The sequence below is a fragment of the Papaver somniferum genome, unplaced genomic scaffold, assembly GCF_003573695.1.
Source record: "Papaver somniferum cultivar HN1 unplaced genomic scaffold, ASM357369v1 unplaced-scaffold_118, whole genome shotgun sequence".
NCBI classification, from domain to species: domain Eukaryota; kingdom Viridiplantae; phylum Streptophyta; class Magnoliopsida; order Ranunculales; family Papaveraceae; genus Papaver; species Papaver somniferum.
In genome coordinates this window covers 5,928,284-5,950,871 of record NW_020620825.1, presented here as the reverse complement: position 1 = coordinate 5,950,871, position 22,588 = coordinate 5,928,284, and the positions used below count along the sequence as shown (strand labels likewise).

General features: G+C 38.4%; 2 protein-coding genes across 2 annotated transcripts; both read right to left on the bottom strand.

The window, feature by feature from the left end:
• Positions 1-18,059: 18,059 nt before the first annotated feature.
• On the bottom strand, positions 18,060-19,225 carry LOC113330643. Its single transcript, XM_026577469.1, has 2 exons — positions 18,607-19,225; positions 18,060-18,506 (listed from the first exon to the last, which is right to left on the bottom strand). The coding sequence occupies exons 1-2, from the start codon at positions 18,945-18,947 to the stop codon at positions 18,272-18,274; spliced, it is 576 nt and encodes a 191-aa protein (XP_026433254.1). The 5' UTR covers positions 18,948-19,225; the 3' UTR covers positions 18,060-18,271.
• Positions 19,226-19,375: 150 nt separating this feature from the next.
• Positions 19,376-22,303, bottom strand: LOC113330642. Its single transcript, XM_026577468.1, has 2 exons — positions 19,614-22,303; positions 19,376-19,470 (listed from the first exon to the last, which is right to left on the bottom strand). The coding sequence occupies exons 1-2, from the start codon at positions 20,768-20,770 to the stop codon at positions 19,431-19,433; spliced, it is 1,197 nt and encodes a 398-aa protein (XP_026433253.1). The 5' UTR covers positions 20,771-22,303; the 3' UTR covers positions 19,376-19,430.
• Between the last annotated feature and the right edge of the window lie 285 nt (positions 22,304-22,588).

The following is a 22,588-nucleotide window of genomic DNA, read 5'->3' as shown; positions in this document are numbered from 1 at the left end:
AAATGCTTCCATCCACTTAGATTGGTTAGTGCCATCCTAAATAAGCATAAATTTCTAGGCTCTGGAGTTTATTTATTATGCAACTAAAAAGTTTCTCCCGTACCCCCAAACTTAAACCTAACATTGTCCTCAATGTTCTAAAGATAAAATTAAAAACATGAACAAGGAGAAACTGTTACCAATGAAGCAAAAGAGATAAGGAAAGATATTACCGTGTCGCAAGAATATTGGGTTACCTCCCAAGAAGTGCTAAGTTTAAAGTCTTCAACCAGACATCGGAAGGAATTAGTCACCTCATAGAATCATATAGAAGTAGTCGGAATAACTGTGGGTCATCTGGATCAAAAAGTATTACCCACAAGAAGAGGAAACTGCAACAGACCAAAAAGATGCCGAACATACCCTTGTTTAAGACAACTACATCTAGTTGTGGCTCAGGTTCAGGTTCTATAACTGGGGTCTAGATAACAGGTTTTCATCGGTTGGATTTCCTCAAATCTAAGATCCGGTTCAGGTATTAGAGTCTGGAAAAACTCAACTAAGAACTTATAAGCACATAACAACAACCTGAATAACTGGGGATCCTCTAAGTCAATCAGATTTGACTCACACAGCTGACCACAATGAAAGAGGTGGTCTTCCTTAAGAAAATGTGTCGACCCTAATATCCTAAAGTGATTAGGTTTAGTCTCAAAACTTAATAACCGACACATCTTAAAATCAAAAGTTCCCACAATTGGTTGAAAAGTTTTTGGTGGGAAAACAAAGTCAATCTTGGTATCATAGCCTGGGTTAACCACATCAACCAGAGGATGGGTTTCTAACAACTGAGCTTCTTTCTGGACATCATTAGGTTCGGAAAAACGTGTATGAAGATAATCTGTAAGATGGTTGAGGCACAAATGTCAACTCCTACAGGAGGGTACTTTCTAAGAATTAAAGCACACGGAGAATGATAATCACCCCCAATCTTAGATTTTCTGTGTCTCTAGAAAGACTAGTCACAACTTCCCTAATTTCTAGGTCATCAGATTTCTGGAAATGGTCAATAGATTCTTCTAAGTTGGGTTCATCCTCACTCATTTCTACGATTTTATCATCTTCTAAGACTAGTGTTTCTAAATCACTAGATTCTAAAACAGTATTCTCAGGGTAAACTCTTTCCTCTAAACCATCATCACAATCATATAAAGGATTATCAGAGAAAGGCTCATAAACTAAGGTTTTAATCATAGTTACCTCCTCCGATTCACTGATAGGCACATCAAATAATGGATTATCCAACATACTGCAGGCTAAAGGATCATGAACTACATCGTCTAAAACGGTGGTATCTCTAGTCAAATCCACATCCTTTTGAATAGGTGAATAATTATTAAAATTATTTGGATTTGTATTAGAAACAACACTATCATTATAAATCTCAATTGGAGTAACAAATTCCTGATCACTATGCCTACATATTTCATGTTCTTCATCAATACTATCCTCATCATAATCATCACTATAATAACATGAAAATGATCGAACCTTATCAAAACAAGTAGTCTTACCAATTCTAACCTCGTCCTCTAAATTAGGAAAATATTAACTATTGATATCAAGGGTAGAATTAGAAACCCTATTTTGGAAATTTAGATTATTTCGAGCAGCATTAGCCAACTGTTCATTTTCTGCCTCTAAATGTGCCTGAATTTCACTGAGCATAACACTTATACGTTCACCACTCTCGTTTATCATCTCAGAATATCGTGTATACTCTTCTTTTGAACTATTCATTGCAACTAAACGTTTATACGTCCTTTCAATCCGTTGTTGGGTCTCTTCTAGAGATGGAACAGGTTCAGAAATATCATAATCAGGACTAGTTTCCAAAAACGAGTAACCAGTACTACAGTGTTCCTGATTTTCTTGCTCGTAAGAGCAATTCGCGTGTGGATAGTAATTGGGCTCACCATGGTATGAACCATAACCTTGAAAAGGTTGGCGTTCCCAACTACTATTCACACTATGGTCATAAAAAGGATAATGTCTAAGCTGCTCAGTCGGATACTCATTGTATTGGCTATTATAATACAGTTCGACATCCTAACTGCAAGGGAATTCTACACAAACACAAAGAAGGCTGACTCGACCACACCAAGCCTATTTTATCTAGCAAACAAAAAGCATGATGGCTCCACTTAGATTGTTTTCTAAACCAGCTTCTATTCCTTCGAAAAGGAATTCGTTACAATTTGAGCACACCCTTCTGGAATCAATCCGAGATAATGTAAGTTGAATCGAGGCGAGGGAAGGTCAGTGGAGCTTTGATACCCAAAGCCTCACCGCTATCACAAGGCGGCGCAGTCACGCATTCAACTCACAGAAACCATCATGAACTTCGAAGTATGCTAAAAGAGTAACCAATATTTTTCGAACGACTTTCCTACTAAGCTCGTTACCCTATCGGTCTCGTTCTAGTCAAAATTTTAAGCTTAGGTTCGCGTTTGGTTTCGTTTTCCTAAAGCGGGCAAGAAGGGAGCGGTGATGAAATCCGAATCCTTATCTTGTATTGGCCAGGCCTTTCCCTTTACTAGGAATTTAAAAACAGTCCAAATTCGTCCTCAATCAATGAATCACCTTAAGGAATACATTAACTCGCTTACAGGAGATTCGCGAGTGTTTCGATGGACTTACCTCCCGTACCAGACGGGGGATGAACCGTTGAAGTCGACTCGGGCCACGACTCCTATGTCATGTACGAACCCGAGAGGCCGAGACGATATAGTAATCGTCGTCCTTCCCTGCACACAGTTTATATATAATATTTTTTTATATAACCCTTCCGTAGGGTTTAAAATTAAAATAATTGTCCAAAGTCCAGTCCAATGAAAAGAAATACAAAAAATAATAATAATAATTAAAAAAAAAAGAATAAATAAAATAAATCTCTCTCTTTTTTTTTCTCTTTTTTCTTTATTTTTTTGCTTTGTCTTTTTTCCTTCTCTTTTAGCTTTAAGCTTTGATTCCAAGGTCTTTAGTATCCAACTTCAAACCTGTAATACAAAGACACAACCAAAGGGACGTAAAAAGAACAAATGGAATAATAAAAATAATAAAAACCTAAAAATTCTACCTAAGCACAAATCCGCGTCGGCGGCGCCAAAATGATTAAAGATTTTTTGTGGGTTGTAGTAATGAGGTTCAAACTCTCGGACTTGTGAAGGATAATTTTCTAAACTTAATAAAAAAAAATATATACAATAAAAATATTAACACTGGTGCGAGAAACTGGGACTAAAGATTCAGCCATTTTTCATTTTCAAGTGGTTCAGAATTCAATTCTAGGCGATTATAGTTCAAAACATAACAAATATTAACTCTATTCTTTGCCAAAGTAGATTCTATAAAATATTACTTGTATTTTATGAGCATGGCGCATCAAGAATCCCTAAGACTAAGCATGCTCCATCAAATAAAATCACAAATAATTAATTAAAATCTTAATTCAATTAAAATTGGTGCAAAAAGTAAATAAAGAATTAATTTAAATTACCACATGGATGAAACACGGCCTCCTCCGTCGTCCCAGTGCTTGGGGTTTAACTCGTCATATTAATCATGTTCTCAAAATACATAATTGATGCTCAAAATTTGATTAAAAGAGTGAAAAAGTATAAAACAGTGAATATACGACCCACAAAAGGCGTCCAGAAATCAACGATAGAAGTGTACTGCTGTAAAACAACGATACTTAGCTGCTGCTGTTGACACTGTTGAAGAACGACGGTCCTGGGACGTCTGTTCTTCGTCTTCTCCTTCTTCTTCAACAGCAGCAGGAAACTTTCCTGCAGTTCTTCTCTTCGCCTCCCTGTGGTCTCCCAATCGACCCCAAACTCTCGACACCCTCTTCTATGAGACCCTAGGATGCTATTTATACACAACATGAGCAACGAATCACTCACAATAACTCTACATAATTCTCATTTACTCGGAATTTTTTTTTTTTATTTTCTTCACTGTCAGCCGAGATACGATCTTTTCCACCTCTTCTGCCTGCGCAAATGAGCTGTAATACTTCCATAAGTCACATACAAACTTTATAAGAGAAGATATCTTCCCCTATTTGTCCACAAACTTTCCAAAATCGGCTCACAGTGCACCCGATAATATCTTCCCCTGTTTAACTTTGATTTCCTCCCACGGCTTATCTGGACCATTTTGATCGATCAAATTGCTTACAATAGCCCTGTTTAGCTCTATCAAGTTAAGCCCAACTGATTCTTGGTATTGAATCTCTTTATAAATCTTCCAAAATCAAATCGAAAATTCAACAGCGTCTGCATGCATGTTTCCCGCCATTTTGAACTTTCAAATCGTGAAGAAGGGTGTCCCCCTAACCACTGTTGGGTGTCCCCTTAGCAACTTGGGTGGAAACATCCTTTTTGGGGTGTAAATATCCATGGGGTGCCCTTATCCAACCAAGGGGTGCCTTTAGCAATTCTTCTGGGATATTTTCCGCACTTTTTCGGGGTTCCTACGGACATTTCCGGGGTACTTCCGACACACTTCTGGGGCGCTTCCGGTATACCGTCAACGGAGCTCCAAACGCCGCATTTTTAACCAATTTCGTCGCAAAACCTTATTTTTCCAAAAACACCTATAAATAAATAAAACATCATAATAAGTACAAAAACGGGCACTAACAGAATATACAAATGAGATATATTAGACACATAAATGTGTCTATCACCGATCCGACAGAAAATGCGTAGAATTGCTCCCGAGCTACAAGCGACGGTAGAGGCTGAATTAAAAAAGTTACAGGTGTCTGGAATCATTCGAAAGGCCCAATAACCCGCAATGGATATCAAACATGGTGATAGTTCCTAAAAGAAATGGAGGGATGAGAATCTGCATCGACTTCAGTGACTTGAATAAAGCCTGCCTGAAAGATAGCTTTCCTCTGCCCAACATCGATCAGCTAATAGAGTCCATAGTAGGATACAAGGTGATAACATTAATGGACGGATACTCGGGATACAACCAAATTCCCTTGGCTCCCGGGGATCAAGAAAACACATCTTTCTTTATGCCTAGAGGGCTATACTGTTACACCAAAATGTCGCTCGGGTTAAAAAACGTGGGTGCCACTTATCAAGATTAGTAGAGGACATGTTCGAATAAAAAATACACAACACCATTGACGACATGCTGGTGAAGAGTAGGGTGGCATCCAGCCACATCGATGACCTTCGGGAAATCTTTCAAACTATGAAAAAATACAAAATGAGAGTAAACCCGGCCAAGATCAGGGCCGTCTTGGAAATGAAGCAGATCCCGACAAGATTAGGGACGTCTTGGAAATGCCATCTCCAGTAACGGTGAAGGACGTACAAAGGTTGAACGGAAACTTGGCAGCGTTGGGACGGTTCATTTCACGATCGTCGGATAAATGTAAAGATCTCTTCGGGACACTAAGAAAAGGGGAAAAATTTAAATGGATCGAGGAGTACGAGGAAATATTCCAAAAGATCAAGCAACATCTCGCGAGCCTGCCCGTATTACAAAGACCCGAGCCCGATGAACTACTCACTCTATACCTCGGGGCAACTAGTTATGCTATAAGTACAGTCCTAGTCAAAAATGTCGGAGTAGAAGAAAAACATGTGTACTTCATAAGCAAGACCATGAACCCGGCGAAGAAGAACTACACCAGAATTGAACAGTTGATACTCGCCTTAGTGTTTGCGACGCAAAAGCTGCGAACATACTTCCAAACTTACAGGATTCGGGTACTTACGAAGTCTTCCATAGAATCTGTACTTGACAGTGCATCGAGATCGGGATGAATCTCTAAATGGAGTGCTCAAATTAAGCAATTTGTCATCTTCTACGAAATGAGAACAACAGTGAAGGCGCAAGCAGTAGCTGATTTCCTGGAAGACTTCTCCTTAGACGACGAGGACGAAGTAGAGGATATCCCGGGCATGGAAGAAGATCGAGAGGATCCATCCAATCTCCTCGAGATGTGTATCCCGACACGATGAGAAGTATTTGTAGATAGGTCGTCCAATAAAGATGGATCTGGACTAGGATTAGTCTTCACTACACCAAAAGTAAAGAAGATGGTCCACTCGTTTAGGCTTGAGTTTAAGGCGACAAACAATGTCACTGAATACGAGGCTGTGATACATGCCTTACGGTTAATTGTAGAGCTATATATCCATGATGTCAGACTAACTAGCGACTCTCAGCTGGTGATCTGACAGATTAATGGGCAGTACGCTATTCATGATCCGGTACTACAGAAGTATTGGGAGCTCGCCAAATTTTACATCGACCAAATCCCTAACATCAAGTTACGACACATTTGCAGAAAAGACAATCGACATTCGGACGCTTTGGCCTATATTTCCTCACTATTAACAGATCCGAGTATTGAAGGCATCCGAGTCATGTGGGTCTTGATGCCATCCATACCAGACATAATAGAAACAAAAGTGTATGTGGCTGTGACCACGACCGATAAATATGTGGCTGGTGGTTGGCGCAAGCCCATCCATCAATACTTGGAGACGGGGACACTTCCAAAGGGACGACCCGAGATCAATAAGATCAAAAGTAAGGCAGTGGCATATAAACTACGAGACGGTATCCTGTACAGAAAATCCTATCTAAGACCACTCTTAAGATGTTTGAGAAAAGAAGAGGGACACTCAATGTTGAATAAACTACATTATGGTGCCGCAGGTGATCATAGCTCGGGTCGAAGTCTGTCGGCCCGAGCTAAGACTATGGGGTATTTTTGGCCGCACATGAATGAGGACGCAAAATACATGGCACTAATTTGGGACGAATGACAAAAGTTCGGTAAGAAGATACACGCACCAGCAGTGTCATTAAACTCAGTGGTCATCCCATGACCCTTCGCCAAATGGGGGATCGATATTGTAGGACCATTATATGTCGGGTCGAGGAAGCGAAAATATTGATTGTAGCCACAGACTACTTCACCAAGTGGGTGGAAGCCGCACCATTGAGACATATTCGAGACAAGGACTTGTTTCGATTCATCTGGGAACACATCATCTGTCGCTTTGGCATTCCAGCAGCAATCGTCTCGGATATTGGGAAACAGCTACAGGGAAAGAGCATCGATCTACTGTGTAACACTTATAATATCCGAAAGAGCAAAGCCACGCCCATTTACCCCAAAAGTAATGGACAGGCCGAGATAACAAACAAGACCATATCAGATAACCTAAAAAAGAAGCTGGATGGAGAGTATGGTGAATGGTGTGAAGAGATTTATAACATTTTATGGGATTACAGGACCACTCGAAGGGAAGCAACCGGCTTGTCACCTTTCATGCTTACATACGGAACTAAAGCCATCCTTCCAACTGAGGCGATGATACCTACCACAAGGACTGAAGCATGGAGGAGAAACATCTCGGCGGACCTAATACTGGCCAAGCTGGATGACTTAGAAGAAACTAGAGAAATGGCTCCACGGAAAATGGAAAACTATCAGAGGCGATTACAGCGAGAATACAACAAACGGGTTCGTTCAAAATAATTTTAACCAGGGCAGTTAGTAATGAAGGAACTACCCAGTTATGAGCGTGACAAAAAGGGTGGGAACTGGCGGCGAAATGGGGCGGTCCATATACTATCGTGTCAAAAGTGGGAGAAGGAGCGTATAAGATATTGAAACCTGGCGGAACTCCAGAAGCGCGACCATGAAACACTCAATACTTTAAACTATATCACCCATGAGGGGTGTATAAGAAGGTATGATACCTTGTCATTCAATTCCTTTAAAAACCACGAAGGGTAAGGAATATGATATCTGCGACTAATGGTCATTTGTACTCGGGGCAATGGCAGTGGGAAAGTGCCGAGGTGACTTACACTCGAATGGTCATTCGAACTCGGGGAAATGGCAGTGGATAAGTGCCGAGGTGACTTACACTCGAATGGTCATTCGAATTCAGGGCAATAACAGTGGGCAAGTGCCGAGGTGACTTACACACGACGGGCTATTCGAACTCGGGGCAGTGGAAGTGTGCAAGTGTTGAGGTAGCCTAAGGGTTCTGGTGGTTGGAAACTAGTTACCGAAGGTTGTCAAGAATCGAGTTCTTGCCGACCATGCAACCTACTTACACTTGAAAAGTTGCCCTCACCGCAAGTGGCCGAAATCACTTGCCCGGGATAGTTAATTGGTAACTACCCCCGGAGGATCGGGACATAGAACTTAGGAATGACCAAGTACCCTTCCACTGGCTCAAAATGACAAGTGATGAGATACCTCAATCGGGACAAGGCATTTCTCCCGATGACCCTCCCTGTTGAGTGTGTTTGACAGAAATGGATTTTATACTAATTAGTAAAACATTCTAATGCAGGAAACAATAAACCTACCAGATATGAACAACAAGGCATAATTCAAGCAACACAAACAAAAATGTCAAGGAACGATAAAAAAACTGATTGGTGATGCAGCACCCCATAAATAAAGATGTTCGAAAACTATAGGTGTTCAAACGAATTACAGCCCGGTGCAAAGGGCACAATAGTGGCACAGCACTACAAAAGGTCTAACTACTCGTTTGGCGGAATCGACCCCGATCTCGCCTTCTTAGCAGCAAACTCATCTCACTTCTTTTCAATGTATTCCTTCACACCCTGCTTAATCCTTGCGGTAAGCTCAGCTTTGTGCAACTCCCTTGCCTCAACAAGTAGACGACCAGATTCAGTGGATGAAGCTTTGGCAGTAGTAACTCTCTCGTTCAACTCGGCTTCACTCTTCTTCAGCCGGACGATCTCTTGCTCCAGATCTTGAACCTTTCCTTGCTCAACTGAAAAACACGGAAACAAATTAGCATTATGATAAATGGCATATCAAATAATTCTCGGGATAGCTTAGAATATATAGGGAGACCTGACAGTACGGGTAAAACTATTGTTAAAGAATCCTCGGACTTAGAAAGTTCACTCTCAAGTTTAGAAATTCTGGAAGTCAACTCGTTATAATGTCGCTCATTGAACTCATCAGTGGGGCAGTACTTCTTGTGATCGATCCAATCCTCCTTCTGCCGATTATACGCCGATTGAAGACCTGATAATTAGGCCTGTATCCATTCCAATTCTTGGGACACCCGTTTGAATCCCCGAAGTCTCTCTCTTAATTCTTGATTAGACCTCTAAGTGGCATCGTTTTCCTTCAAGAGCCGTTTGCGATAAAAGTGAAGATCTTTGTTCTGAAGCCTCAACGTGTGGTACTGACTTTCCAAAGAATCAGCTAATAACCCTTTATCAGCAGCAACTTTCTGGGCCCGATATAGGCTCGCCCGAAGATTATCTAGCTCATCGGTTACATACTCAAACCTCTGATAACGAAGCAAATCGGCTTGAAGACGTTCGATCTCGGCATCCTGACGATCTATCTTATCATCCTTATTGAAAATTTTTTGGCGAAGGTTATCGGCGTGGTCTTTCTCAATATTCAACTTTCTCTTCATTAGGCGATACTCCGAAGCAGCGTCTGTATCTAGACTAGATATCTTGGCTAGGAAGACAATACTACACTTAGGATATTGACACTTCTTTCTCAATCAATAACAACAAGATTTTGGTGAAGTACCTTTAGCATCATCAAGTTGTATCTCCAACCCTCGGGCTCGCTCCTGCACCTGCTGCAACTGGATACGAATATTCTCCATGGTCTCCAGTTCCTTCTGACGGATGGAAGCCTCCAACAACGACCGATTTGCGATCTAGAGCAGTTCGATCCCGATCATTAAACGACAACCACACCATTTTTTCATCAATTATACAGTCAAGAAGAAATGGTTTACCATAGCATTGAAGGTATTCCTCAAACCAGCATAGAGGGGCACAACCGCAATCACCTGATCACCAGAATACGAGCTAAAGTATGGAGAAGTAAGAGCCCCCAGTGAATCGCACACAGGGCCCGATAAGGTAAAGAAGGTATTTCCACCCGAGCTCGGGGCGGGAGAGACAGGGCCCAAATTCTCCAACACCTCATCCTATGGGGCAGGGCCCCTTCCAGAAGATTCTTCTGTCTGCTTCGGCTCATCCCCTTCGCCCACACCATCAATTTCATCTCCCATACCAAAGACTTCTTCGTCATTATCATCGTCGGACATCACAATAACAATGCTATCTCCAGTCACGGCAACACCCTTACCAGGAGATGGTCCATTAGATTGACGGGGCACATTTCTTCTCGGGGCAGGGTCCTCGCCCTTAGATTCCTTACCCTTTCCATCGGACTTACCACCTACAATGGTAGACGAAACGTCAGAAGGTTTCTGAGGTAACTTCCTCAGGAAATGAGGGTATCCGATCATCGGGATCCTCACCATCTTTGGTAGACGAACCTTCAACACCCCCTTCATCAGCCTTGGACCTCTGCACAAGACTCATCGTCAGACCCATTGAAGGCAACAAATAGGGGCAAGTACATGTACTGAAGATAAAGCAGTATATTTGTTACCTTCACTTGATCCTTCTCAACCCTTGTGCTAGAACCTCTCTTCCAAGTAGTAGAAGCCCTAGCCTGACCGCTCTAGGACTTGGGCTACAAAAAAAAGGGTGAATAAAGATCTTGTTGATCACCTGAGCCGGGTAGTCAAACAGACGAATAAAACAAATAAAATAACTTACCCGATCGTCTTTAACCACCCAGAATGGATAGGGTTCAGCAGAAATCTAGGAGGTGGAATATTGCCACTCAAAATAGGACCACGAATGCCAAGGGGAACCCGATCCCAAGAAACATCACTAGTGTGGCGAGCATGCTTGTTAGTATTCTTGCCACCTTCAGGATCCTCATCCAACATCAACTTCTTGAAATTGTCAGTAGGAACTTTAAGCCGGTGAGGGCTAGCAGCGAAACCAGTGAAATCACCATTAGTAGCAGTCCCGCTCCGGTAATTGCCAATGAAGCTGTCAGAAGTGTATTCGCTCGCCCGAGAAGGATCGTAGGTCGACCAAGGAGTTGGAGAGAACTCACCTCTTCCTCGCCTCTCCCACTCAGCCATGAGGCGATAAGTATTACCGTTCCATTGAGCAAGAGCACGGAAAGGATGAATTTGACATAAAACTTCATATATGAATGGGCGACTTGGATCATACAATGGAAGACGCAGCCCGATCTCGAACTGACCCTTGGTGATAATGGTCGCCTCGGCCGAATAGGAAAACTTCTCGACATCCTCCTTATTTAGAGTGCATTTTTGTCCCGACACGAGACTGACGTCATATCCATGGAGGTTGTAGTCATCCTTCAGTTGGTTGATGAACTGTTCATCAGTCAAATCCTTAGCAATTTTCTTGTCATTCCTACATGAAAAATTGAGGAGAACCATCAGAAAAGATAGAGTTAAGAGCATGATAATCATGATGAGAAGGACTATTAACAATAAACAAGGAATCAAGAGGAGCACCATCTTCATCGGAAAAAGTATAACTCACACACCTTTTCTCGGTCATGGAAGGATTTGAGGAAGCCATGAAAGAGCAGGAGAAGAAACAGGAAGCGGAAAGTGTTAGATCGAAGGAAGACAATAAAGAGCAAAAAACCACAACGACGACATCAGTAGCGGAAGAGCAGTAACAATACCTAGGCAAGACTAGGGTTTTGAAAGAAAAACTAGCAGTGAAAATAGTGAGAGAACCGGCGACAGACGAAAGATGGTGGAAGCAAGGAAGAAGAAGAGTACTTGCTCTTAAAAAATGGATGAATGAAATAAAACAGGGTTAACTATTGTATTTATAGCACGAGCAGTTACAACCGGAAGAGGCGGTAGCAGGTCATAAAGGTGGTGATTGATACGTACCTTGGCGGCTGTTACTATAAAGGCGAAATCCATAATAATAATAGACGAGAAACTTAGAAAACAGAACACAAAGAGTGATTCGAAGAAATATATCTTCTCTAGATTATGAACAAGAAAACAATTTACAATTCTCTCTTTGTTACGCTCACAATCTCTCTAAACAGTGGATCAACCTTAAACTGTTTGCTAAGCTTGATTTTGCAATAATCAATTGCCTCACAAACTTTTCTCTCTAGGTGTGCGTGTTAAACCTCCTTTTCTAGGGGCAAAACCACACTCTCTAGATTTAAGTGTGTCTGTAAAACAAACCACACCCTAAATCTAGGTGTGTCTGTATCACAAACCACACCCTAGATGTCTTAGATATGAGCTAAACATCTCTATTTGTAGGTTTAACGGTTTCCTAAACCTTTTAGGAATTTAATTCCTTTTATAGGTATATTTCCTTATCTTGAAATAATACCTTGTCTTAGGAATATTTACTTACCTAGGAATAATTCCTTTTCTAGGTATATTTCCTTATCTAGGAATATTACCTTGTTTAGGAAATATTTCCTTATCTTGGCATACTTCCTTACTTTGGTTTGGTTTCCCAAACCTCTTAGGAATTTGTTTTCCTTTTATAGGAATACTTCCTTAAATCAGTAATCCCTCCTAAATTATAATTATATCCTCAATCCATATTGAGGATTACTAGTTCCCGGTGAGAGGAAGATACACATGTATCATGCGCCCCCACTCAAGAACTTGAACTCCTGTGAAAGTTATATCTATAGGTTAGTGAACTCGAGGGTTCCTTTCACCCTGCTGAACCATCTCTCTTTGCTGGAAACTGGACCTTGACGTCTAATTTGAAAAGCTTTCATATCTCTTCGTCTTGTCTTAGTCAATCTTCGCTCCATAACGCAATCTTGTTCGAGTGGTTCTATTTCTTCTTCCTCGTTATTTTCTTCAAAAACACCAGATGAAAACGTAGTCTTTTTTTTTCGTCTTCGAATTGGGTATATAAGACTCCATGTCTGTTTGTAGCGCATCCATCTTTTCTTCCATAGTTTGTGGTTTGCTTTGCTTAAGCTCATCATCTGACTTACCCATCTTGATCCCCTTGTTATTCTAACGTCTTCTTGTTTTTCCAGTAACTCACCAAGCTGTTTGAAGAGAGATCTAGTGAAGACCATAAACCACAAGAATCTTCCCTAAAAGAAACGAACTCTCTCTGATACCAACTTGATATGTATGATGTCTATACCTTGGTAGCTATTACTATAAAGGTGGAATTCAGAATAATAATAGACGAGAAACTTAGAAAACAGAACACAAGTAGTAATTCGAAGAAAAATATCTTCTCTAGATTATGAACAAGAAAACAATTACAATTATCTCTTTGTTACGCTCACAATCTCTCTAAACAGTGGATCAACCTTAAACTGTTTGCTAGCTTGCACAAGTATTTTTCCAAGCTTCTCTTAGGTTTTCTGTGCCTAGTATCTGTGTCTCTAGGTGCGTCAATATCAAGAACACACTAACTAGATTTAAGTGTATCTGTATCACAAACCACACCCTAGATCTAGGTGTGTCTGTATCACAAACCACACTCTAGATGTCTTAGCTATGAGCTAAACATCTCTATTTATAGGTTTAACGGTTTCCTAAACCTTCTAGGAATTTAATTCCTTTTCTAGGTATATTTCCTTATCTTGAAATAATGCCTTGTCTTAGTAATATTTCCTTATCTAGGAATATTACCTTGTATTGGAAATATTTCCTTATCTTGGCATACTTCCTTACTTTGGTTTGGTTTCCCAAACCTCTTAGGAATTTATTTTCCTTTTATAGGAATACTTCCTTAAATCGGTAATCCCTCCTAAATTACAATTCTATCCTCAATCCATCTTGAGGATCACTAGTTCCCGGTGAGATAAAGATACACATGTATCAATGATAGTGGGGAACTGCATGGCGGGAAGTGCGGCATGGCTAGGGTCGTGGAAGTCGAAGCGATTTCTTCCCCTCGTGTCGAGTACACGAGTGAAAGAAGGGGCATAAAGGTAGGTGTAAATAACCCACAGACCCAGGTGGAGCAATCCTAAGCTACGTCGTACCAAGGATAGGGAAGGAGCGTAACATCAAATCATCTTCTTAAAGCCCGGCGCGAAGATAGAGGTACCCAGAAGAACCCGAGAAGCCAGCATGTGTAAAGGGGAAACTCGGATGTGATGGAAGATGTCTGTCGGACGCTAGAGTAATAAATGCTCTGACAGGGTAGTTGGAGAAGATAAAAAGAATCTGGTCAAAGTGGCACCGAACGTTAATAACATCGGGTCAGGATGAAGGACGACATCGGATCATACGACATCAAGAAGCCAACATCGGGTATAAGGATATCGGGAGTCACATTCACCAAGCTCGGTCAGCATCTCAGAGGGGACGACAATCATCACCCGACCAGGACATCCAGGAAGATGTATTGTGACTCACATTGTAATTTGGATGTATCATCACGTTAGCCTATAAATAGTGAGCCCTGTAAAGAGTTGAAGGCAAGTAATCAGTCAGTGAGGGGCGAGAGAACACTAAAAATACCTTGGAGAGATTAGATTGTTGGTTAGTAAGAATCATCATTTGTAAACTTGAGTCGATTAATAAGATCATCCTTTCACCCCTGTAGACACAGATAATCATGTCGAACCACCACGTATATTTTGTGTTTTTGTTCATCTCTTTTTTGTTTACTTATTTTTGTGCATTCGAGATTCATTGGATGTAGTCGTAGGATTTTCTACATCTACATTGATCATGGTGTTTGATGAGTAGAATAATACTATCACTTGATGAAGCTTAAATTCGGCGAGGCATAAAAATAATAGGAGTACTAATTTAAACTTTAAACTGGACGTTAAATTATGAAAACAATTCACCGACATATTTGATAAATGACTAGGAACAAGAGAATAAATAAAGTGACATACTATCGGCTGGGCCTCACTATGCCGATTGAACTTTGGTTTGATTCTGTAGACTCAGACTGTCGTTCCATTATTTTATATATACTTGATTTCTCAAAACGACGATCATTCATGATTCATCTACTATTATTATATTGGAAGACCAAAATCATTATTTTGTACTAGCTAACCTGCAAATGAACACATAATATTCTTCCGCATTTTTGTTTATTAGTTTATGCTCATTGTCGCAAAATGGCCATCCTGGCCCATCATACAAGGTTATAATTTGGATATATATATCCTGCAGCAAGGGGTGAGCAGGTGGCAGTCCAACCCGAACATCCCTATAATTTGGTGGGTGGACCCGCGTATGGACAGGTTAGATATGGGTGCACTCTTAAAATATCCGATAAATATTAGATTACTGCATGAAAATTCTAAAAATTTATTATGTTAGAGCATTGCTCAATCGAACTTGAAAGTGTTGTTATCTCAAATTTGTTGTCTAATTTAATTGTCAAAACTATATCTTGATTTTCAGTATGCAATTAGGCTGCGTTTAACATGGATGGAGTTTGAATTCTAGGAAGTTCCAACTATCTAGAATTCAAACTACTTAGAAATTGATGTGTTTGGCATGATTATTGATGAAATTGATGTTTGCGTCATTCTTCTTTTTCAAATGTTTATTTTTTCAAAATATTTATTTATTAATATATTATTGCTGATAAATTTATTTTTCAATCACTAAATTTCTTTAAAAAATTATTTTTAATTTAATTGTATGTAATAATATATATTTTAATAAATAACTACATAAAATACTAATAAATTAGTAAATGTGATATTAGTAATGAAATAAATATAATATTATTTAAATTAATTTAAAAATATAAATAAATAAAAATTGATTTAATATAGCATAAATATGACATAATATTAATTAAATATATTAGAAAATTAATATAATATAATATAGTATAATATTAATATAATATAATATAATATATTAATGTAATATTATTATAATATAATATTAATGTAATATAATATAATATTAATTAATTAAATATGATATAATATTTATTATAAATATAATATAAATGTGATTATTAAAGTGAAAAATTATATAAATTATTATTTTAAGTAAATATAATATTAATAATAATCATTCTTATAATTCTTATAATAAAACCACTATTTTTTTAGAACCCACAATTGGGGATATCAAAACTAAGGGGATATGAATTACTTCCCCCAACCAAAGGTGTCTGCTAAGGGGTTTTTTTTGGTACGAAAATACTAAAACACCCTTCCCTCAAAATAAAAATTAAAAAACTTAAAATAAAAAAACAAAAACATATCCCCCATTTCCATCTTCATCTCTTATTAATCTCTTTTAGGGTTAGGGCTTTGAAACCTAAATATTCCCCCTCCCTTTCAAATTCTAGATTTTTCCCACTCCCTTTCAAATTCTCTTCTCCTTCTTTACCGGCTCCTCACTTTGAAAACTTTTTTTTTTAACATTTGGAAGTGATGAAGACCATGCCGGAAGTGATGAAGACCATGTCGGAAGTGATGAAGATCACGCCGGAAGTGATGAAGATCATGCCGGAAGTGATGCATACCATGTCGGAAGTGATGAAGACCATGCCGGAAGTGATGAAGACCATGCCGGTAGTTATGAATACCATGTCGAAAATAATTTTTTTTACATCACCGGAAGTGATGAAAACCATGCCGGAAAATGGTGTCTGCATGCTTGGTAACTAACATTTAACGCCGTAACTTAATGCCGGCATGCTCGATAGAAATCTATCAGTGCCGGTATTCAAGTGGAAAAAAAAACAAGTTTCTGGATACTTTACATCATGTGCCAATATTGAAATTTAAGCATCATACCATGCCAGTAGCAATACCGGCATGCTCGATAATTATGAAACTGTGCCGGCAGTGGACTGAAAACCAGAAAAAAGTTCAAAACGGAATACCGGTCAGGTCAATCACCGAAAACTCTGCATAGTGGCAAACATTTATGAAAATTTCCAACAAATGCTGGCATGGATTTTTGGTTGAATACTATGCCGACACCGAACTTTTCAGCTGCAAAAATGGTGGATTCAAATAAAAAAAATCAAATTTTCAACCTCTTAGCAGCAATTCTCTCTTCACAATCATCCTCCATTTTCACAAAAAACTTCCCTCTCAAATATTTTTTTCCCTCCTACTCTCACCTCACTCCCCCAAACACAAATGAAAATACACACTAATCTATCCCCCAATACTTAAGATTTTTACTAATTTTAATTAACCACTAAACCTAATTAGTGAGGGGTAGATGAGGAATTAAAAAAATAATTAGATAAGGGGTGATCCTGATTTGATATTTGGATCCAGTTTTTGTCTTTTTCCTCTATCCCCGAATTAGTTTTGATACCCCCAATCGCGCGTTCATTTTTTAGTGAAAGAAATAATTTATCAACAATAATAATTAATTTTTTATATAAATATAATTTTAGTGAAAATAATTTTATATTTGAATTAAACTTAAATTATTAATTTAAATAAATATAATATTAAATATAGACTTTTGTTATTTTAAATAAAACTACTATTTTAGATTTTAAATTTAATAATTTATCAACAGTATTACTATATTTAAATAATAAGAAAAAAAATATTTTATTTTCATTTTTGAATATGAGAAAAAATAAAGTATTATTAAAATATTAAAAATTATTATTTAAAAATTATTATAAATTCTAAAATATTAAAATTATAATTATATTTTAATTACCAAAGTAAATTTATAAGTATAGGAAATTAATTATTGTTTAAAGAAAAAAAAATTAAATAAGTTGAAATATCAAAATGGTCAATGGGTGGAGTTGAAAGGATGGAGTTCCAACTTCCATGGGGGAGGTGTGATTTCAATTTCCATTGAATGAAGTAGTTCCAACTACCTTGAACTCTAATTCCATCCATGTCAAACACACTAGGATTTGAATTCCATCTTTGACTCCTTCGTTGACTGAACTCCACCCTCAACTACCTCCGTGCCAAACGCACCCTTAGTTAAGTATCGGATTAGGATGGAAGTGTAGTTGAGAAACGAACATCACGACAGTCATAATGTGGAACTTGTTAAGAAGAATGCAATACGGAGATTGCAGGTGATACTAAGAGATGAAAGAGATACGAATAAGATGAAATTGATAAAGAGATTAAGAAAAGATAAAAGAGAATTCGTATAAACCAATAATAAGATTGATAATAATATTGTTTGATAAAAGATTGTATATCCTAAACAAGAAGGCTTAGCCTTTATATAGGTTCTACAAGAACCGACTAAAAGAAAGAAAATGAAATTCTAAGTAAACTAGGAAAGTAAAGGACTTGTAAAGAAAGTAAACTAAGTAAAGTTGACGTAGTCGTTATGGGAGCAACTTGGCAAAGTTGATGCCGTTGTTATGGAAGTAACTGGACAAAGTTGATACCGTCTTGAACCATTGAATGTCCTACATCGGTCCCCTCTCCTTGAATGAAACTCGTCCTCGAGTTAGCTAATAAAAAAAACTTCATTCTCTCTACATATTGCTCTAAGCCTCGAGTTTTCATCACAAAATATGAGTTCGCTTCCTCCGTGGAAGTTGTAGATTCCACATTTACCGTCTTTGCACGATCAAACACAAATCTCATTGCTCTAGAGATCATAAAACAAAGTAGTCAAGAAAAGTTATCTAAAGCATCACGATATGTGTGTTTAAGTTTTAAGCGGTCAAACACAAATTTCAAGTCGTTACCCGGTGGTAATGTAAACCAAGCCAGCAACGTCCACCATGAGTACATCATGTGTATCTTCAAAGTTCCGAGGTACGCCTTCGAAAACGCATTCAACCGACTCGTTCCTTCGCCGTTCCAAGAATAGCTCCTTGATTTTAGTATTAACAATTCTGTTTTGAAATAAAATCCACCAACCAAGTATTCTATCTTCTACGTATCGTCTCGCAGATGGGGATGCAGAAGTAGGTGGAGAAAAGAATGTAGTGTAGAAAGTGTCATTCAACTTTTCTTCGTCAGTAATAATTGGTTGAAATCCACTCATACTGTATCCACAACTAACTAGTACTTCTCTTTGTTCCATAATATTAACTCGCTCAACCACCTTTACTAACTATGATTCGGAATATCCAACAAAAATAATAGCACTGAGTGCCATGTATCTCAGTCCAACTATGCTTGCATCTATGCACTGTTCGTTGATCTCCAAAGTCCTTGAGATTGTTTTGCCTCTCTCATAGTAATTACCGAAGTTACCAGTTGTTGGATTACCCCAAAATTCCTCTACCAAAGCGCTACTGTTTGGTTTGACCAATGAATATGAAAATTTGCACAGTTGATGAGAAAGTTTCTTACCACTTTTGAGACGCTGGCTGTAGATGTAAAATTCTTTACGGTTGTGAAATGTACTTCCCCCACTTTGTGAAACCAAGTCAATTATCCGAAAGCGATCAATGCTTCCATCGTCCACCAATGCTTCTGTGATATCGCCAATATTGGTAGTAGTTTTTCTTTTCCTGGAAGTCTTTCTTGTACTTCGTTTTTATTTGGTGTGAGCTTTGCGACTTTAATTCCAACATCCACAGCACCTACGGCCGCACTTCGACCTGCGAATGTGTCCAAACCAGTGTAATATATATTAGAAACACGGTCTCTGGAAATAAAATTCTTTGCTCGAGGGTCTCTCGATGTACTCAATATACAGTGAATTTCATGTTTGTAGTAGTGAAAAATATTAAGAATCACCAACTTCTTTAGCAGCAAGATGTCAAATTCCTTGAGCTCTGCACGGCATTCATGCTGGCACTCTGGAATGATTATGAACGCTTCTCTATATATTGGGCAAACTGAAACTCCACAGCTACGAGCAGACTTAAGCTTTCGACCTTCATGAAATATCTTTTGAGACTTGCCAGAGGATTTCAAGTGGGAAGTATTAATAACTAGCTCTTCACCCTTATCGAGCATGAGAAAAGAAAATCTCCCTCCAGGCTCCCATGTAGCTTGCTGAAAACAAGAATGTCTGTTGTTCCATGTCTCGAGCTCTTCAAACTTCTTAATCCAAACAAGAAAAATTCTACAAATATCTTTGTTATTGCATGTCCAAAGTGTAGAAGAGAGTACTGAATGCATGTTCACTACCAGGTACCATATTCTAACCACGAAGAAGAGTAGAAATTTTGCTGCGTTCACAAGGATTGACGAAAAGAACTCGAAGAACTTGAAAAATATTGGAAAGTATTCCTTCATGCTACCACCAGTTCGAGTATGCACACTTCCTTGATCAACACGGTGATACTCCACAATACATGGGTTTGTTTTAAATTTAACCCGTTTGAAAATAGCACCGTAGTCGATATTGGTCTTTACTTCTATGAAAATCTTAGTCATGGTTTGAATACTGAACTCAGAATATTCTCTTACTAAAATTCCTCCGTAAAGCATCACACATTCCATAAAAACCATCCGAACTCCAAATCTCTCGGATAGAGAATCGTCCCTTGGAATTATTTTTGGAAGTGCGTAATCTAAGTAACACCGCATAGCTGTCCAAGGTTCATCAACCAGTATAACCTCATTGAAACGCTTGAATTTGTTAGACCACCAAATAGCAGTTGCAGTGCCGAGCAAAGATTTACGGAATTGTGAGAAATACACGGGACCAAGGCATAGCAAAGCAAAGAAAGATTTGTTGTCAAACTTGATACAAATATCATCCGTCGTTTCTCGTTGGAATACACTATATGATTCATGAATACCGAGTCCAGGGTCAGAGAGAACAGTGTACTTCATTCCACACGAATGAAAATATTCGAAGATGGATAACGTTACTGCATCAAATTGATTTGAGTGAACAACTTCTGTAAGTATGCTATTTATTAATAGACAGGAAAATATCTTGTCCATCTATCGTAACATCAACAACCGGCACATTAGTCGCAATAAGTGCTCTCTCAAATTCTATCCCCAGGTGTTTACCCATCCATCCAGCGATGCCTAGAAGTACAGTTCCATAAATCCCATGATAGGACATATGTTTTACTGACATAAGAAAATATGGTGGATCTCCTGTGATTCTTAGGTCTTCAACTACAGGTGAAAGAGATAGATTTCTCCACCGAATTCCTTTTGGTTTAGACCATTATATAAACGTTTCTTCAATGCAAAACTTATCATCCGAATGCACAACCCACATGAGGCCTTTCAAATCCGACAAGAACCTTTCAGCTAAAACTTGTCTACCGATGTAATCTTCCATGTAAATGTATTTCAGAAACAAATTTTTATGCATACGAACAAATATATCAAACGACGCCAAAGAATTCTCATCGTTTATCCCAACGAGTTGAGCCTTACAAGGGCTTGTATGCAATATTATTTGTGTATCCACTTGATCAAAACTTGAGTATTATCAATCATAGACAAAACAAGCATATTAACATCAGGAATTAGTAAATCAGGATTCAGTGACTTACCATTAAGCTCTAACGGATCATGCGAAACCTTGTCGAAGAAATTTTCTTCTTGCATGAAAACACGATTTTCATCATTGTTATCTTCAGAAGTAGTGTTTATATTCTCATCAACTGATGCATTAAAATCTTGTAAAACATACGGAACCTCATCGACTTGTTGTGTTACTTCTTCCTGTTGAGAAGTAGCTTTCGTATCTTCTCTGCCAAGTGGTGTAGTGAAAATAGCGTCAGCATCATTCTTAACTAAAGAAAGATCTCCCTCGTCAAATATCATCTCGCCGGGACATAACCTCAATAATTTCCCTTGATGAGGAAAAACGTATGTATTCTCAAAACAGTTGTGTACTACGCTTGTCATACTGCCATGGTCTTCCAAGAATAAGATCCGCCGCAGACATATTGATTACATCACATAATACCGAATCTTCGTACTCAGAAAAAGAATAGTTAATGAGACATTGATGTGTAACCCGTTCATGAAAAGAATTATTAACCCCTCTAATTGAATAAGGGTTGGGATGTGGAGTAACCGGTAAATCCAACTCCTCTATCACAATATAAGCGATGTAATTTTCTGTACTACCACTATCTACCCTCATATCACAGAATTTACATCCAATTATACAACATGATTTGAATTTGTTGTTTCTCTGGGTAAAAGAAGGTTGATCAGACAAGGTAGGACGAATCATACCTAAGAAATTTGAACCATAAGCTTGGTTATCTTCTTGATCCATCGTATAAAACTTTCTCATGAAAAAAATAAAACTAGGATTTTTTTTTTTATAAGGGATAGGGTTTTGAGTTTGCGGAAGCGATTATGGTTCAGTTTCTAGATAAGAATCTAGAAACGTTGGTTGTGGTACCAACTAATGCAGAACTTATTAAGAAGAATGCAATACGGAGATTGCAGGTGATACGAAGAGATGAAAGAGATACGAATAAGATGAAATTGATAAAGAGATTAAGAAAAGATAAAAGAGAATTCGTATAAACGAATAATAAGATTGATAATAATATTGTTTGATAAAAAATTGTATATCCTAAACAAGAAGGCTTAGCTTTTATATAGGTTCTACAAGAACCGACTAAAAGAAAGAAAAAGAAATTATAAGTAAACTGGGAAAGTAAAGGACTTGCAAAGCAAGTAACTAAGTAAAGTTGACGCAGTCGTTATGGGAGCAACTTGGCAAAGTTGATGCCGTTGTTATGGGAGCAACTGGACAAAGTTGATACCGTCTTGAACTAG

What these genes read in the sequence shown, in the direction of transcription:
- LOC113330643 (XM_026577469.1), bottom strand. Translation starts at nt 18,947, where the DNA reads ATGGAACAAAGAGAAGTACTAGTTAGTTGTGGATACAGTATGAGTGGA. An exon ending in TTGGTTTACATTACCACCGG is followed by an intron (nt 18,507 to 18,606) that starts GTAACGACTTGA and finishes TATGATCTCTAG; the next exon opens with AGCAATGAGATTTGTGTTTG.
- LOC113330642 (XM_026577468.1), bottom strand. Translation starts at nt 20,770, where the DNA reads ATGGACAAGATATTTTCCTGTCTATTAATAAATAGCATACTTACAGAA. An exon ending in GACATCTTGCTGCTAAAGAA is followed by an intron (nt 19,471 to 19,613) that starts GTTGGTGATTCT and finishes ACACATTCGCAG; the next exon opens with GTCGAAGTGCGGCCGTAGGT.